Raw genomic sequence first — 19,551 nt, forward strand, 5'->3', positions numbered from 1 at the left:
TGTATTTATTCAGATGATAACAACAGCGAACACAAACCAGCGCATATACGAACGGAATGGTTTGTATGTACAAACTTCTCAGTGAACGAAGTTGTTTCTAGCCCGGTATCCGAAATTGCAGTATACGACTTGACCAGTCCCCGGAGAGGATGGGGGTAAGTTATGAAAAACTTAACGAATTAGCTGTTATTGAGAAAAGCTCATTTTTAAGACTTCAATATTAGTTATAGAGGCCACTCTATGATCGCCCTAAGACATTGTAGTTTACAAAACTGTGTCCTTAACCTTGTAATTCTGTTAAATGAGGGATAGGATTATATAGAATTTTGTACTTAGATCAGTTGTTCAGTAATTTGTTTGGATCCCTCAGGTACCCGGCAATGCCCAGGACTCCCTCCCATCTTCACCCTAGATCCTCTCTCCCAATCTCTCTTTACACTCACCCCATTACTGAAACAATCATCAGTTCATACTACAGTACTGTATTTTCATTACTATACACGGTTTTATGCTATCTCCATCCTCCTCCCCATCACTTCCACCTCATCTCCCACCCACACGCCCTCACATCCTCCTCATATCCACATATCCCCTTCCCCCATGTCTACCCACATGGTGGACGTGTGGGGTGCCCTTCTGTCTCCTTCCTCTCGGCACGCACGTGCCCTTCTGTCTCCTCCCTCTCCGCACGCACGTGCACTTCTGTCTCCTCCCTCTCCGCACGCACGTGCACTTCTGTCTCCTCCCTCTCGGCATGCACGTGTACTGTCTCCTCCCTCTCGGCACACACATGCACTTCTGTCTCCTCCCTCTCGGCATGCACGTGCACTTCTGTCTCCTCCCTCTCGGCACACACGTGCACTTCTGTCTCCTCCCTCTCGGCATGCACGTGCACTTCTGTCTCCTCCCTCTCGGCACGCACGTGCCCTTCTGTCTCCTCCCTCTCGGCACGCACGTGCCCTTCTGTCTCCTCCCTCTCGGCACGCACGTGCCCTTCTGTCTCCTCCCTCTCGGCACGCACGTGCCCTTCTGTCTCCTCCCTCTCGGCACGCACGTGCACTTTTGTCTCCTCCCTCCCTGCTCACACACACCCTTCCACGTTGTGGTGACCCAAATAAAATAGCAATACAGTAATTAGGGCTCTCTCAAAGTATGAGGCCGTCAGAAACATTATAAAGTTGAGCTGTATGAATGGGCTGGTATCGTGAAGAAAATGTGCATTTAAAAATTTGAATAAGGAAGCATTTCTCGGTTTATTATTTGTCTCTTAAGCAGGAAAGAAAAAATATACATAAACAACAGGATATATTAAAATTTTCCTTTCTAATATTACTTTTGGTTACACAGTAAAAATCTGTCACATATTAAACTATTTATGCTGTTATACAGTAAATATACAATGGTTAAGTAATAGGGGTACAACATATGGTGCAATTGCAGGAACCCAAAGCCTCGAAGAAGGAAATAAACAGTATTCAAAGAAAAACTCGCCGTTTGAGTCTAAATACATGTACATGAGTATTCGCTTCCACCACCCTTTTAACAAAATATATTACAAAATATTTTTTCCAAGCAGTGAACAAAGATAATGGATGATAGTTTTATTGTATTACAATAACTGCTCCAGAATCATTAAGTAAATAGAAGATTATTAAAAAACTTTAGTCCTTTTTAACAGTTTTGTCTGTATAAATTCAATGTGTTTTTGTGACTCTAAACAATATACTGCCATACAAAACTGACAAAAACAAAAATATCAGATTTTCAATTTGATTTTTCTGAGTTTGAGAGAGATGCTTTTAACCTCCACATGTAGATATATGTCAGCAGCAATGATGGTGTCTTCTCGTAGACCCAAGACTGAAACATGAAGAGTGTCATTTAGAACTAATCACAAATAATACAATGAGAAAAACTCAGCAGTACACTATTGCCAACTACAGTATGCTTTTCCTGGCCAACACTTGCCTCTTTTTCTTTGAGATCCATAAAGTGTAAGTGAAAATACTCATCTCGGCGAGTATAGCTATAGAACACACTGCTACCGAAACAACCTAACCAAGATCACACTTCATGGCTGGTGTGATCTAATAGCTGGGAGCCATCTCAGCAAGATAGCTTCAGCGAGGCACAAGGGGCTCCCTAAAAAAATTTTTTTTTTTTTTTTTTTGCATTCAATATGGGCCAACTTAGTCATTTCTGATGAACAAATCCACAAGGGCCGTGACGAGGATTCGAACCTGCGTCCAAGAGCATCCCAGACGCTGCCTTAATCGACTGAGCTACGACATGGTAAAAGAGTTGAGTTGCAGTTAGTCATTTCGATTTAAATTTATTCTTGTGTTTTTTTATCTCATGATTAAAGAGATACAAACCCAATCCACCCAGGTTGGGTTGGATTTTAAGAAATTATCCAGGTTTTTAGTAACCCTGCTTTAAACTAAACCTAAGCTGATCTTACTATTATTTCAGATCCCCTTGCCATGTTCCCCCCCCCCCCCCTTTTTTTTTTATCCCTTTTTTCTACACAATTTATACTTTACTACTAATTATTATTAAGTTTTAGTTTAAGTGTTTTTCCTCCACACCTTGCCCAAAACACTATGCGTATTAGTGGCTTTAGGTATTGTATGTACTAGCTCTATCTATAAATCCAACAGTATGTTTGTAACTGTTCATCTATGTATGTACTTTAACTAAATAAAAATATTATTATATATTATAGATAGGATAGAACACTTGAGCCTCATCAGTCATATAAGTAAATTAACACAAGAAAATTTAAGGATGTTAACTTCACCTGAATCCCATGTGTCCAGTAGCCAGCGGTCTGCTGAGTATAACCCAGCGTAGAGAGAGCATGAGCAGCAAAAGTATTGGCATTTGGAGTGAAGAAACCTGCCGGAAAAAATAATAAAGGAATAAATTTAACTTATATTTTATTGCATAGATACACATTTCTAATAGTGACCATTTCAGAACTGTCCAATGACTCCACCATGGCAGCTATAGCCCCAACACTTACTGAAATGGTAGCATATGGCACAAAAGCTAATCCAAACCACAAGGATACTCAAAACATTGGCTGAGCCAACCCAAAACATCGACTGTGCGAAATTAAAACATAATGGTACATACAGCATCTATGATTGTTTCTTTGGCATCTCTACTCCTCATTGGTTATATTCTACAATGCTTTCTGTACCTTTTGCTCCATTATGCTGTTATTTTACTGCACAAATTTAGGACCTGGCCTTCCAGTATCTTCCATGTACAGGATATGTTATTCGATTCCTAGTCTCCTTCCAGAGCATTTTTAGAGCGTTGAGATAATAATTTAGGTACAGTACTTTACCATACATATCTATGACATACAGTATACAGTATGTTCTCTGAATTCCCCCTCTATTCCAAAAATCTCTCCTGCTCTGAAAGGGTGAGTGAGTACCGAGCAGTACTCGAGGTGGGGCAGCATCAGTGATTTAAATAGTATTATCATTGGTGAGATCCCAGGATTTGAAAATTCACAGAAGCTATCCTATCATATTCCTGGCTAAATTTATATTTGCTTGGTTATGTTTACTAAATGTCAGGTCATCAGACATCATAACCCCCAGATCTTTTTGTATGTTTACCTTCAATCCGACTGTGTAGATCCGACTGTGTCTTGTACCTTGTATTTTGTTTAAGTTCTTCATTTCTACCATACCTAAGAACTTATAGCTGCTAAATATTATGTTATTTTCCTCTACTCATTTCAAGACTTTAATAACATTGGCTTTAAGTTTTTCAGTATTTTCTACAGAGGTAATTTTCATGTTGATTCTTGTATCATTTGCAAAAGATGACACAAAGATGTGGCTTGTGTCATCGTCTGACTATCCTCAGTCATACTAAATTATATGTTAGATTAAGGATCTGCCCGAAACGCTATGCGTGCTAGTGGCTTTACAAGAATGTAAAACATCAAGTCTCTGTATTCTCATAAACCCACTGTACCTTCTTGTATATAAATAAATAAATAAATCTGTGCAAACAATCCATGCAAATAAAAGGCCCCAGTCTTTGGAACTCACTCCCTGATGAATTAAAAAATTGTCCAACACATGTCCTTTTTCAGGTACCTACTTTCATTCTCATAGTTTCCTACCTTGTGCTTCAAACTCGCACTGTATCTTGTACTACCCACTTCCCCAATATTAGTACTTAGAACATATATCTTCACCAGTGTAATCACCGCTGTCAACTTATGTTGTCGTTATTTGCTGATATAAAAACCTTGCTACAATGTACCCTTTCATCTTGCCTGATATGTTAGATTAAGAACCTGCCCAAAATGCTATGCCTGTTAGTGGCTTTGCATGAATGTAAAACTATCTATATTATGCAATCTTACCAACCCATTGCAAATCTCTTGCAAATAAATTATTATTATTGTATGTTTGTCTATATCTGATATGAGAATGAATAAAAGCAGTGGTGCAAGGATGGTGTCCTGGGGTACAGAGCTTTTCAATGCACTTGGACTTGATTTTATATGATCGACTGTTACTCTTTGCATCCTGTTTGACATAATTTAAAATCCCAACTTTACCTGTTATTCCTTTTAATCAAATTTTATTGGTTATCACTCCATAGTTACACTTATCAAGTGCCTTTGCAAAGTTCATGTGCATCATCTGCATTTTCCTTTTCTTCTAATGCTTCCATGATTTTGTGATAGTGGTTGAGTAATTGCAAAAGACAGGATCTCCCTGCTATAAATCCATGCTTACCTGGGTTGTGAAGTTCATTGTTCTCCATAAAACTAGAGATTTAATTCCTAATCACTCTTTCAAAACTTTATTTATGTGTAATATTAGTGCAATTGGTGTATAATTTTTTGCCAATGCTTTGTTCCCTCCCTTGTGTAGTGGAGCTATATCTGCTGATTTAAATTCTTGTTGTATCTCCTAAAGCCAAACTACATTGAGCACTTGTGCTACTGGCACTTTACATTTCTTTCTAAACATGGAATTTCAATAGTCTGGACCTGGAGCTGATTGTATGGCATGTTGTAAATTTCTCTTTCAAAATCTGCAGTGTTTGTGTTGATATTAGTTATATTATCAGGGAGTTTGGTGATCATTCATAAAGAAGCTGTCAGGATCTTCCACTTTCATGTTGTTTATTGGGGTGCTAAACATAGCCGCATACTGATCTTTAGAAATGTCATAAATTTATATCTTTCTCTGTATAGGAACCTTTACTTGTATGTATAGGTCCAATACTGGTGAAGATTTTTTATTTTGATTTCACTTGTGAAGAAATAGTTTGGATTGTTCATAGGCCATCGCCCCATGTGCCTCTCTGAGGGGGGCCAGGTTCTGGTTCGTATTACCTGGTAGGCCAACAGAACTCCGCGACTGATGACACCTAGTAGTATGGCACTTAATCAGTGTGAAAGCTTCAGGGAGTCTCCGGGGCTCGCCCAGAAACTGGCATTTCATTACATTCAACACTGGTTTCTTACATTTCCTTCGGGGGTTATTGGCTACTGATCTCCTCTGCCTCTGAAGAGTCCCATGTTTTTGTTATATTTTCATAGTGAGAGAGATCCAGGATGCCAGTGAGAGGCCATTCAGAAATCATGCATCAAGTGTACTTAAATATATCCATTTGGTAGACCCCTCGATGGTTTTCTGTTCTCTCTTTGGGACTTCTGCTTATTAGACAGAACATGAACATATCCACAAGAGCCGCGATGAGGGTTCGAACCTACGTCCGAAATGATCCCAAACGCGCCTTAGTCAATTGTGCCACAATATTGTTAACATATTAGGGCAGAATATGTTTGATGGGTTTTTCCCAGTTAAAGTTTGAGCTGCTGAACCTGCCACCTGGTGGGGGGGTCGTGAAACTAGTGGTACTAATGACCTAACTATTGAATTCCTAGATGTCAGTTTTGCTAATATTTTCCTTGCAGCTGTGTTTTTGTGTACTCTTCCCTACCTTCTGGTGACTTTTCTTCTTGGTTCGGGTTATTTAGTATCCCCTTTGCTCCCTGTGCCTCTTTAAGTGGACCAGATTTTGTCACTTGCCTCCAGTAGGCATTACTGACTCGCAAGAATCTGATGTAACATGATATGTGTGGGACTATCCAGGAAACCTTTCTGAGAGTTCAATCCCAGAAAGTGCAAATTTCAATCAAAGAAAATTTCCAGTAAGTGTAGATAGTCTGGAACGATATAATGTGGATTTTTGAGGTTTGCCTGTACAACCATATACTGAATCAGTGAGTCTAATGCAACTTTTGTCAAATCTAAAATTAAATGCAAATCTTTAATTCCTATTGGCCAATCTTACCTTCTTTATTTATTTGTGCATCAAAACTAGTCATGTTGGTAGAAACTACAAAAGGTGTGATATACTGCACAGTTATACCAGATGACCGGCACTCAAACGGCAATATTTCAGAAAAGCGGCTGACGAATGACTGCAAAGAGAACAAAATTATTTGATATTAAACAAAACGTAATGTTGCTGGGTGCAAAAAGAAAGAGCATGTGTTTGTATATCTATGAGTGTATTTTGAAGCTGAGTTCTTGACAACCATAAGATGGCAGCACCCTCACTGTAATCATGACCTCTTCCTCAAACCTTCTGACATCATTCCTACTTGGTCTCTTGCCATTTTGGAAGGTTGAGACACTGGATTCAGTCAAGTAACTTGTTTTCATCTTTCGAAACTTTTGTTTTCACCTTGCAGAAGTGTAGTGCAAATACTTTATACTTGCATTACACTTGTACAGTACTTATAAGTACACTATATAAATAGTGCACTTATATCTTCATAGTTTCCTACCTAGTGCTTGAAACTTGCACTGTATCTAGTGCTACCCAATTCCCCAAAATATGCACCTATGCCATACAACTTTACCATTGTAATCATTGCTGTTATCTTATATCATGTTATACACATAGTCTGCTACATTATATCTTGCAATAATCCTCAAATTATGCTAAAATGTACCTGTGGATAACCCTTAAATTTACTTTAATGTGCTTACTTTTTTCTCCATCATATTTCTTATACAATGTTTTTTTTATACTTGCTTACGATGCATTTTTATACCTTCTTACAATGTATTTTTATACTTTTTTACAATGTATTTTTTATACCTTCTTACAATGTACCTTTAAACATTTTTTAATTTTGCTAGAAATTACCTTCTTAAAATTATATGTTAGATTAAGGATCTGCCCGAAACGCAATGAGTGCTAGTGGCTTTACAAGAATGTAAAACTTCAATTCTCTGTACTCTAATAAACCCAATGTACCTTCTTGTATATTAATAAATAAATTAAATAAATAAATAAATATATGAATGCATTAATTAATTAATTAATTAATTAATAAATAAATATTTTTGGTAGTCAAGTCATTTGCACATCTCATAATTTTTTTTAAATCACCTGACTAAGCTATCATTTCTGTTCTTCTCTTCTTGGAGCCTCTATTTCGCATGCACTTGGGTATCCAAGCCTGATGCAGTGCAAGTGCACTTTTGTTCATCTTCTGTTCCCTTTCATCTTCCTTTTGGTCCATTGTCCTTCGGAGCTGGACACTACAGGTAGCTTGGCTGCTGGCTTCTCATGGTTTGGTTTATGCGTAGTTCATGTTCTGGGATTGTCTATTGTTCTCGAGGACGTTCCATCCCAGTTCCTTCCCATCTCCACCGCCTTCAGTGGAGATGGGGGTCCTGAGAGAGTGCGGGCCCTCCGTGACTGCACCATCAACACTGCCTTCTTCAAGTGGCTTTATGAGACGTTTAGGCACCCCAACATGGATCTCTCTTCATTGGCTAGGAATCAGTGCCCTCCTCATTACGTGGCTCCATTTCCTGATCGTAAGGCCCTTGGGGTGAATGGCTTAGAGTTGCTATGCTATGACACCAAACAACAAAAATGCTAGCTTGAGAATTACAGAATCTAGAGTGATTGTACTCTGGTGCACTCGTGTCAAGGTACAAACTCACGGCATGCACTCCAATACATAGTTTAAAAGCTAGCTGGTAATCTATCCTCTCACAATACCCAAAGTTATTCCTTACCTTTGTTGCACAATAAACCTGAATAAGTGGCACTGACATATGTCCTGCACTTGAGCTAATGTTGATGATGGCACCTTTCTTGCGAGCTAACATGCCAGGTAGGACTAATTTTGTCATAGCTGGCACGGATGCTGTGTTTACATTAATAAGTGCCCAGAGGTCATCGTCAACCATATCCTTAAAGAAACACGGTCCACTGCCAAGCACTCCAACATTGTTGACTGAAAATGAGAGAATTAATTCCATTAATGTTATGTTTAACTGGTAGATGACTGCTAAAGATGTTTACAACAATTGACTGGCAGGCAGGCAGGCAGGCAGGCAGGCAGGCAGGCCAGAGAACCAGTAGGGCAGGTAGGAAACCAGCCTGAGTAGCAGGCAGGCAGGCATGCCAGCGAGCCAGCTTGAGTCCCGCATAAGACACTACTCTGGAAACTGGAATATACTGGAGGGGTGACATGAATGGAAAATTTTCTCTAACAGATAGAAAATCAATCAGAGGCAATGTATCAGACTGGAAAAATGTTAATAGTGGAGTACCTCAGGGCTTAGTTATTGCAAAAGTAATGTTTATCATCTATATGAACAATCTATCAGAAGGAATACTGAATTATATGAACATATTTGCTGATGACGCTAAGCTACTAGGGAAGATAAGAAACTTGACTGATTGTCATGACCTTTAAGATGACCTGGACAAAATAAGTGTATGGAGCAACACTTGGCAGATGGAATTTAATGTGAATAAAATGCCACGTTTTAGAATGTGGAATACAAGAAAATAGGCCACACACAACTTACAAATTACATGAAGAGGCATTAAAGAATTCTGGTAAACAAAGAGATCTATGGGTGATTGTAGACAGGAAACTGTCCTCTGAGCACCACCTAAAGAACATTGTGGGAGTAGCCTATGCTACACTTTCCAATTTCACAATTGTTTTTAAATACTTGAATGTTGAAATACTAAAGAAATTGTTCATGACCTTTGTGAGACCAAAATTGGAATATGTAGCAGTTGTATGGTGCCCATTTCAAATCGAAAAGTGCAAAGACATGCAATAAAATATGGCTTCCAGAACTGAAAGATGAGCTACAAGGAGAGGCTAGAGTCATTAACTATGCCAAAGTTAAAAGCTAGAAGAAAAAAAAAAGGTAATATGATCACTACATACAAAATAATAACGGGAATAGACAAAACGGAAAAAGAAGAATTTTTAAACCTGGAACTTTAAGAACACGAACTCACGGATTTAGGCTAAGGAAACAAATCTACACCAAAAAATGAGAAAGTTCACTTCTGTAGAGTGGTAGAAGGTTGGAACACATTAAGTGAGGTGGTGGTGGTTGGCAAAATCATTCATATTTTCAAAGCACCATATGTTAAAGAGTACCAGGAAGACAGGACACCACGAGCATTGTTCTCATCCTGTAACTACACTTTGGTAATTACACTGAGGTAATTACTTATCTAATAAATGTTGGGACCCAAAAGGCTGTTGACTCAAGGGAACAATCTAAACTTGTGGATATCAGGCAAAGGACTGAGAACTGCTGACATGGAGAGCTGGCAGCTCCTAGTTCTGCTGCCACCTGGCAGTAGCCAACCATAACTAAAGAGTGTCACTTGACTACAGTGCTGGATGGGATGTTCTGTGGAGTTGTTTGCTGATTCCTTTCTTAATTCTGTGAACCCGCAGTTGTCTGTTTTACTTTGCTTTCTTACTGGATGTTTCCTTGGTGAGGGTGAACTTTAGGTCGCATGGTCCCCTACGCCTCTGGTCCGGTAGGCAAGTAATTTAAGGACTCCTGGAGCCGATACGACTCATGTGTGGAGATATCTCAGTGGTCCTACCGACAAGGAACCAGCATTGAACCCCATGTATGGGGCTGTCAATGATTCCCCAGTCAATGATTCCGAGAATCAACCTCCCCGCTGCTCGGTCTCTAACCAGGCCTCCTGAGTGGTGCTTTGGTCAACCAAGCTGTTCAACATAGCTGTTCACACCCTGACACGAGTCACAGCTTAGTTGATCAAGTATCCTTTAAAGGTGTTTATCAAATCCCTCTTGAAACTTACTTTTTATCACAGTATGTATATTACATGAAAATTATTTATATATTATTTTGTGTTTAAATATGCACAAAGATGTGTTTTATAATTTGCTAAAAAAATTAAAATGTTTAGTGATAAATACCCAAAAATGGCAAAAACTTGAGTTATTCATGAATCTGGATTGCATCTATAATGGTATATTTCTGATTTTTTTAGGTTATTCAGTATAGTAATTCATGTTTAATTCAATTTGCAAGTCTCTTGCAAAATGTCTCGGAATTTTGTACTGTTGGCTTGAAACTCTTGTGAGCCTCGTGATCCGTGCTGTGATCATACAAACATCCTCTCTGTTCTGGCATCCATATCCTTGAAGTCATCAGAAAATATAATTAATGTAAACATTACCTATCATGCAAAGTTTTTTTTTATTAGAAAAGCATTATACTTACTTACCTAAAATCCCAATCTTCTTGCCTGCAAGACATTTGCCAATAATTTCATATATTGGTCGGCCAAGAGCAAAATCTACTTGTAATATTTCTGTCTCGACTCCATACTGCCCACCTGTTCAAAAACATAGAAATATTTATTAGTCAAAACACTGAATGCAGTAATCATTATTTATGTACAGTCACCGATACAAAGCCTGATTGCTTTATAATATTTCTGTCTCATCTCCAAATTGAGTAGCTGGTGAGGGATATGACCTCATTTGAACCGTTATCTTCAAGTATCATCTCTGTAAGTGCGACAATCTCTGGCATCTTAAACTGTATTATATATTTTAACTGGTATTTTTTTTATCTTACTATGTTAGTATACATGATATTCAGGAACATGCTCCCACTCCCTTTGTCCTTTAGTTCCCCTTCCTTCAATGATTTTGTTGGTTTGCTTTTATGTACCATTTAGTTAGAGGGTCAGGGAGTAGTGCTAAAAACCTCAAACTTGTTTCAAGAAATTTGACTGTTTACATTGTTGGTAGAGTTTTGTTTGTTGGGTTTTGAGGCTTTGGTCTCTTTGAATCCAGCAGTAGTCTGTATTGATTCAGTGTCCTTCTGGGTGTCTTTACGGTGGGGTGGTGTAGGTACTCGCCTAGTTGTGTCACCTACTCTCTGCGAAATGGGGCCAAGGTCTGACTCTAGTCCCTGGTAGGCCAAACAGAACTCTACTGAGCTGTCCTAATAGTTAGGAGCCATCTCAACAAAAAGCTTCAGGGAGTCACAAAGGGCTTTCCCAGAAAAGGGTAGATATGATATTTTTGTGTGTACTTTCCATACTTTTGAATCTACAATTTCACAAGGAAAACTACTGTATTTAAATAATTACTGGATACAACTTTATTTTACAATGAAAATTATTTAAATAATTAATTATTTTTTTCTCTCAGGCAGAGTGCCAATCTTTATGGTAAGTCACATTTCAAGGGTTAATTTATACACTGTATATTGATTTATATATATATTGTATATACAGATGACCAATTTAACCAAGTATTTTTAAATAGCATACAACAGCAAAATTATATACTGTATGTTAAAGAGTTAACTATAGATTTACTAAGTGAAAGTACTTGAAACGTACGTATCTCTTGAGCAACCTTCTCCAACTTCTCTTGAGTGCGGGAGATCAGCACAACATTCATGCCCTTCTTGGCAAGGGCAGCGGCATATCCTTTGCCTATGCCATCAGTGGCACCAGTCACAACTGTAAAGGAATAATCAAGTCTATTAGGGAAGGAGTTACTGCATACACAACAAACACATCTCATCAAACATCATATTTTCTCCAATAATAAGTATCTGAACGTTTATTCAAGACATCAGCCTAAATTCCATAAACAAAACTCGTTAACATTGTATGGTGCAGTTAACTTCACCTTATAACTCAAAACAGTTTATTTTGGTGCGGAGTAGTACAACATTAGTCAACATATGACAGTCAAAGTGAGAACCAGCCATGCCTACTATTATACTTTGAGGACAGCTACTTACACTCAGAAGCAGACAGTGATATGCTTTAATCCTTTCTGCATCTATACAGCAGATTGAACTCCAAATAAAACCATACTAGGCACACTCAAGTCCCAAGGATAAAATTCCTTTATTTGATCAGACTAAAATCAGGCTCCACTGAGGTTAATCAAGAGCTACCGCTACAATACACTCACTCACAAAACTGCATCTGCCAAGCCATCCATCTCTGCTCTCAGCTACATGATCCAAGTAAATATAACAACAATATGCCAGTTAAGCATAAATTTTTACTCTAGTTATGACTTGCAATGATTATATGAATAGTCATTTACTGCTAGCCCTAGGTAAATAGAAGCATCAGGTGAAGGGAAACGTACCCAAATGCCTCGAGTTGTACAGGTATCAAACTCGGAACCACACTATTTTGAGCAGACTGAGCTGAGCAGAAGTGTTGCAGAGGAGTATCTTATCCTGATACCCTTCCAGACTTACAATATTTCCATAAGTACAGTACTGTTAGTTAGTTTAGTTCATTTATTATGCACCCCAAACCCATCTTGTGGGCGGTAGTGGAAAGGGTTACAGAGGCACATAATGGGCTCAGGGACTGAACCCCACAATTCATTTAGCTAAGCAAGTTACAATCTTGATGAGCTAGTTACAAAATTCAATATAAGTCGTTACAGTACTATACTGTATATACAGAATTTGGTTTAAAAATAAAGGTGAGTTTATAACAATTCTGAAGATATTTATATAACTAAATAAACAAGTTACATCAATACAAATGACCTCATTCACTGCTTGCATTCTCCATGGGTCTATAGATACAGGAAGGTCCCTGATGTCAGTGTGCAACCCACCTGCCCATTTGCCACCATATTCTCTAGCCAGGTCCCTGGACACCAGCTTGGACCAGACATGCACCCTCAGACCCCAGGCCAAGTCCCAGAGCACGGTCAGTATCACCTTCCCTATGTACAAGATCCCGATGAAGAACAGCACATCCACCACCTCCTCTGTCAGCCACTTTGCGGAGTCAAACGAGAGAGCCATTGTGCGAAATTACCTGAAGAATATTGTGCATCTTTAGGAGGAGTATGTAAGGCTACCTGAGGAATGTTGAGTGCTGCTGGGAGGAATGTGAGAGTAAGATTAAAAATTTGCTGGTTTAAAATTAAAATAAGGTTTAAAATTTCAGAAATTTTGTGACATTAACAATGTACTAAAGAGTGACCAAACTTCACACTAGAAGATGAAAAGATGATGGCGTTTCGGTCCATCCTGGACCATTATCACATTGATTGTGGTCCAGGATGGACCGAAATGTCGTCGTCTTTTCATCTTCTAGTGTGTGGTCAAAATTCTTCAGCCACATTATTGTGACTTATCATCTGCACAATGTACTACACATTTTACTTCATATGGTATTAAGTTTAATGGCAAACTCATAGTACTGTATCGCATGAATCAAAAGAAGAGAATTTCTTCTATAAATTCCACTAAAATGAACATTCTGTACGTCAACTTCCAAATCCAGACCTCCATATAATTGAGTCCTGTGTATAATGGATAAAATCTGCCCACCAAGTTTACACTCCAAAATTTAGATTCCTCAAAAAACAAAAATCTGATGGCGACTGCTGTAAAATCCAAATACTTTACATTTTTTTTTTAAGTTTTGCCAAATACTTGTGATGACCAAACCACACATCAGAATATGTCATCATTGACGATGACAATATTTTTGCTCTATGGCCACATGACCCTAGTCTTGTCCAGCATTCTTATTCCTACCCCCCCCCCTTTTTTATTCTTATCTTTCCTCTTATTCTTAGTCTTATATTCATCCTATCTTACCTTATTCTTACATTCATCTAATTCTTACCGTATTCTTACATTAATCCTATTCTTACCTTATTCTTACATTCATCCTATTCTTACCTTATTCTTACATTCATCCTATTCTTACCTTATTCTTACATTCATCCTATTCTTACCTTATTCTTACATTCATCCTATTCTTACCTTATTCTTACATTCATCCTATTCTTACCTTATTCTTACATTCATCCTATTCTTACCTCCTACTATTAGTATTAAGTGTTTACCTCTTCACACCTTTTTCATTAATTTTGTTCTAAGTTAATTTAAGTTTTGCCCGAAACTCTTTGCGTAATAGTCACTTCATTAGTTTAACTCCTGTTTCCACAATTGTACATTACTTTTATGTTCCATAAACATTGACATTTTTATTCAAAGGAATGTATTTGAATTTTGAATTTGAATTTTGAGTGTAGAGGGGTACCTGAGGAATATTAAGCAACTCTAGGAGTGTAGGGGAATATCTGAGGAATATCAAGCACCCTTGGCCGACTAAGATAACAGCGAACAACGATGTTCATTGACACTAAGTCAGCCCAGCAAGCATCTTCGTCTTCCATGATGGTACCGGTACGTGCAGTTTGCATGAGGGGTTTATCCTCCCAATGGGTGCATGCACTATAGGCCCAAATGGAATCTCACCATGGATGCTAAAGGAAGGAGCAGAAGCTCTGTGCCTGCCACTCTCCATGGTGTACAACAAATCACTGGCAACAGGTGAACTGCCAAAAATTTGGAAGACAGCCAATGTAGTCCCAATATACAAGAAGGGGTGATAGACAGAAGGCACTGAAATACAGGCCAGTGTCCCTAACTTGCATTCCATGCAAGATGATGGAGAAAATTGTGCGAAAAAAGCTAGTAGAACATCTGGAGCGAAAGAACTTTGTAACACAACATCAGCATGGGTTCAGGGACGACAAATTATGCCTAACAGGTTTAATTGAGTTTTATAACCAGGCAACAAAAATTAGATGAGAGAGAGAGAGAGAGAGGGCTTGGCAGATTGCAAATTTCTGGACTGCCAGAAAGCCTTTGACACAGTACCACATAAGAGATTAGCGCACAAACTGGAGATGCAGGCAGGAGTGAAAGGGAAGGTACTCCATTGGATAAGGGAGTACCTAAGCAACAGGACACAGCGTGTCACTGTGAGGGGTGAGGTCTCGGAGTGGCGGGGAGTCACCAGTGGAGTCCTGCAGGGTTCAGTCCTTGGACCTATACTGTTTCTGATATATGTAAATGATCTCCCAGAAGGAATTGACTTGTTCCTCTCAATGTTTGCTGATGATGCAAAAATTATGAGGAGGATCAAGAAAGAGGAAGATAGTATGAGGCTACAAGATGACCTAGACAAACTGAAGGAATGGTCCAACAAATGGCTACTAAAGTTCAACCAAAGTAAATGTAAGGTAATGAAACTAGGAGGAGGAACTATGAGGCCAGTCACTGGATACCGAATGGGAAATGAAGTCCTCCACGAAACGGATAGAGAGAAAGATCTGGGAGTTGATATCACACCAAACCTGTCTCCTGAAGCCCACATCAAAAGAATAACATCTGCGGCATGCGCGAGGCTGGCTAACATCAGAACAGCCTTCAGAAACCTGTGTAAGGAATCCTTCAGAACGTTGTATACCACATATGTAAAGCCAATCCAGGAGTATGCAGCCCCAGCCTGGAGCCCGTACCTTGCCAAGCACAAGGCGAAGCTGGAAAAAGTTAAGAGGTATGCCACTAGGCTAGTCCCAGAACTAAGAGGCATGAGTTATGAGGACAGACTACGTGAACTACACCTCACGTCGTTAGAAGACAGAAGAGCTCGGGGAGACATGATCACCACATACAAAATTCTCAGGGGAATTGACAGGGTAGACAAGGATGGATTATTTAACACGGGTGGCACACGCACAAGGGGACACAGGTGAAAGCTGAGTACCCAAATGAGCCACAGAGACATTAGAAACAAATTTTTCAGTGTCAGAGTAGTTAGGCATTAGGCAGTGATGTTGTGGAGACTGACTCCATACACAGTTTGAAATTTATTTATATATTTATATATTTAAATATTTATTTATTTATTTATTTATTTATTTATTTATATAGAAGATACATTGGGGGTTAACAGAGAACATAGAAATTAAGTTGATTTTACATTCTTGTAAAGCCACTAGCACGCATAGCGTTTCGGGTAAGTCGAAATGTAGATATAATAGAGCCCAGTAGGCTCAGGAATCTGTACATCAGTTGACTGACGGTTGAGAGGCGGGACCAAAGAGCCAGAGCTCAACCCCCGCCAGCACAACCAGGTGAGTACAGCTAGGTGAGTACGCCCAGCAAGCTTGACCTGGCAACACTGCGCCATGGTAAACACGTCCAAGGCAGCACCAGCACGGAGGCCCACAGCTTCATCAAGTCCTCCAATCACCTTTGTAATTCCACAAATTGGCTTTATTATATAATAATAAAAATAATAATCATAATAATAATGCATTATGTCGGGGGACAGGCAGCCAGAAAGTATTCATACGCAGGAATCAACACCGGTTGATTGACAGATTGACAGGCGGGACCCAAGAGCCGAAGCTCAACCCTAGTAAGCACAACTGAGTACACGTTAGGCTTATATCGAGGTACCCCCCCTACCCCCTCCCCAAGGTCAAATTACTGACCCCGACCAGGAGGCAACCCCGCAACAAGCTGACTCCTGAGTACCTACCGACTCCTAGGTGAACAGATGCATTAGGTGATAGGAAAGGCGCCCAACCATTTCTCGCCTGGGATACCCAACCACTCGGGCTGGACAGTCTCGCTTCATGCAGGTCGGCGTTCAATCCCCGACGGTCCAAGTGGTTGGGCACCATTCCTTCCCCCCCGTCCCATCCCAAATCATTATCCTGACCCCTTCCCAGTGCTATATAGTCGTAATAGCTTGGCGCTTTTCCCTGATAATTCCCTCACTCCCTCCCGCCCGGGATTCGAACCCGGAATTCCGGGTTCATTCGAATCCCATACATAGGTACATAGGTATTAGGTATTGTATGTACTAGCTGTATCTATAAATCCAACATTATGTTTGTAACTGATCTTCTATGTATGTGCTTTCACCTGAATAAACATTTGAATTTGAATTTGATACATTTCCAGTACATTCCTATTCGCTTGATTTCATAATAATAATAAAATAATAATGCTTATATATTGAAAATATCATAAAAATGAGTTAAAAACAACATGTTGGATTTCTAGATAGAGCAAGTATATACTACGCCAAAAGCCACTTTAATACGCACTGCGTTTCGGGCATGACATTGACATATAACGCAAGCTCGTGGAGAGAATCCTATGGCATGGAAACATTCACCATCTCACAGCGAACAATCTTGTAAAAATCAACGCAACACGGAGGGGTTGTTAAAAATGTCTCCTACCTTACAAGTCAGGTCACATTTATGGACACGGTAGCCAGCTATTCACACCATGGACGGCTCTCAAGAGTCTCTGGTTCAACCTTGAGGTCCATGAGGACGTCCAGCCACCTGCCCCGCCTGGGGGCCGCCTCACACTATATCACTTTCTGCTATTTATTCAATTAATTCATTCATTCATTTATTTATATCATTAAACTGAATATTTCTATTGTATGCAATGTACTAGCCAGTGATATTCCATTATATCTGTACCCTGAAATACAAGTGATTTTTTTACACGCGCATCGGCAAAAAAGAGAAGGGAAACCCCAGCACGCCTTATAGCAACAACACTTGAAATTATTGATATTTTTTATTAATAGCTTACGGCTTCACGAGCACTGATGATGGGTCTGTTCAAATGTCAACAGGTCTCACTGCAGCAGCCTGCAGAATATACAAAGACATGCACACAGACCACAAGTTCCCGTCACGCAGGGTGCAGTCGCACCTCCACATATCTCCAGTATCAGCTCTTGATACTGGTAATGGCTCAAAAGGGCCACCACTTACGGGCTATTCATGCCCGTGCCACCTTTTGGATGGCTTAATCTTCATCTTGAACACATTCATGGGAGACATCTCCTGTCATGAAGGGTACAGTCGCACCTCCACAGATCTCTAGTATCATCTATTGATACTGGTGATGGCTCAAAAGGGCCACCACTTACGGGCTATTCATAGCCGTGCCACCTTTTGGGTGGCTTAATCTTCATCAATCAATCAATCAGACCACAAGTGAGAGACTGAATAACTGGCTTAGCTCAAACAGAGTGGTAGACGGTTGGAACAAGTTTGGTGAGAAGGTGGTGGAGGCCAAGACCGTCAGTAATTTCAAAGCGTTATATGACAAAGAGTGCTGGGAAGACGGGACACCACGAGCGTAGCTCTCATCTTGTAACTACACTTAGGTAACTACATGCAGAATTAGCTGCATTACAACTTGCCACTAACACACTGAAGAACAGTGGAGTAATTTTCTATGATTCAAAGTCAGTTCGTCAAGCAGTTAAAAACCCATCATGCAGAATAGATACTAGGAATGTTGTAACATCCATTATAAACATTATTAATGCACAGTGCAAGAGGGTGTCTTACCTGAATTTACCTGAGGGCCACAAACACTAGTGACCTCAATGAGGACAATAAGCCGGTGGCTTGTCTGGATTTGTATGGATACCATCTCACATAGGTGCTGTCAGCAGCATGATGACACAAACAGGCAGCTAAAACTGCATATGATAAGCCTGAAATTAAGTTGAATATGGGCATTCCAATCTCCGCTTTAAAAGTCGCAAGATTTCAGGAAATTAGGAATGGCAGAAGAGCAGTCACTGATACTCAAGGCCCAGAAAGCACGAGTATAAAGAGCTATGATATGTTTAGAACTGAGAATTATGTGCGCGGGCCTCTTAAAACATCGACATTGTGTGACATTGTAATTACCATAATTAGGATTCGTAGTTTCAGAAAGCGCGGGTTTTTCTGTATGGAGGAAGACGAATAACTATATAAGATACTTAACACTTTAAAGCGCGCGGGCCCCGTGGAAAAAAAAAAACTAGCACATTGTGGGCGCGGCTCTTGAGCATAAACACCAAAAAGTGTGTAATCTTTTCACTCTCTTGACACCAATTCTCAAGTTACGTATTTAATTTTGGTATCAATGTGTTGGCAATAACATTCTCTACAAGATCATATGTATAACATGTCACCAAAGCATTAGCTATCCCACTACAAAATAAATAAAACGTAGATCACTCGCCGTGACGCCCAAACAGCAACAAAATGTTCATACTCTTTTGTTTGTTGTCAGCTCCACATTAGTCCTACAGCGTTATATTTTATATCACTGAACTCGCAATAAAATTCCCTACACAAACATATGCATATAAATGTAGAATCATGATCGCGACCCACACCAAGAGTGTGTGAAGTGGGCGATTACCCTCGTTGTGTCAACAACTCAATAGTCTCTCCTCTAAGTTACAATACAATGCCGTTTTCTCAAATAGGCCATGTGCCTATTAGAGAAAACGGACATTTAATGGCAAACATTTTCATACTAACCC

The 19,551-nt window shown here is 39.5% G+C and overlaps 1 protein-coding gene across 4 annotated transcripts; it reads right to left on the minus strand.

The window, feature by feature from the left end:
• Window positions 1-1,359: 1,359 nt before the first annotated feature.
• LOC123756166 (hydroxysteroid dehydrogenase-like protein 1) lies at window positions 1,360-17,581 on the minus strand. Of its 4 annotated transcripts, none has more exons than XM_045739242.2 (8): window positions 17,441-17,581; window positions 12,989-13,194; window positions 11,734-11,856; window positions 10,603-10,713; window positions 8,094-8,314; window positions 6,346-6,475; window positions 2,801-2,898; window positions 1,360-1,860 (listed from the first exon to the last, which is right to left on the minus strand). In XM_045739242.2, exons 2-8 carry the CDS (start codon window positions 13,179-13,181, stop codon window positions 1,765-1,767), a joined length of 972 nt encoding a protein of 323 aa, XP_045595198.2. In that variant the 5' UTR covers window positions 13,182-13,194; window positions 17,441-17,581; the 3' UTR covers window positions 1,360-1,764. The 4 variants fall into 4 exon arrangements, with proteins under 4 accessions (XP_045595198.2, XP_069192702.1, XP_069192701.1 ...); XM_069336601.1 differs by lacking the exon at window positions 17,441-17,581 and adding an exon at window positions 16,252-16,355; XM_069336600.1 differs by lacking the exon at window positions 17,441-17,581 and adding an exon at window positions 16,165-16,276.
• Window positions 17,582-19,551: the final 1,970 nt, after the last annotated feature.

This window comes from Procambarus clarkii, chromosome 36 (assembly GCF_040958095.1).
Source record: "Procambarus clarkii isolate CNS0578487 chromosome 36, FALCON_Pclarkii_2.0, whole genome shotgun sequence".
NCBI classification, from domain to species: domain Eukaryota; kingdom Metazoa; phylum Arthropoda; class Malacostraca; order Decapoda; family Cambaridae; genus Procambarus; species Procambarus clarkii.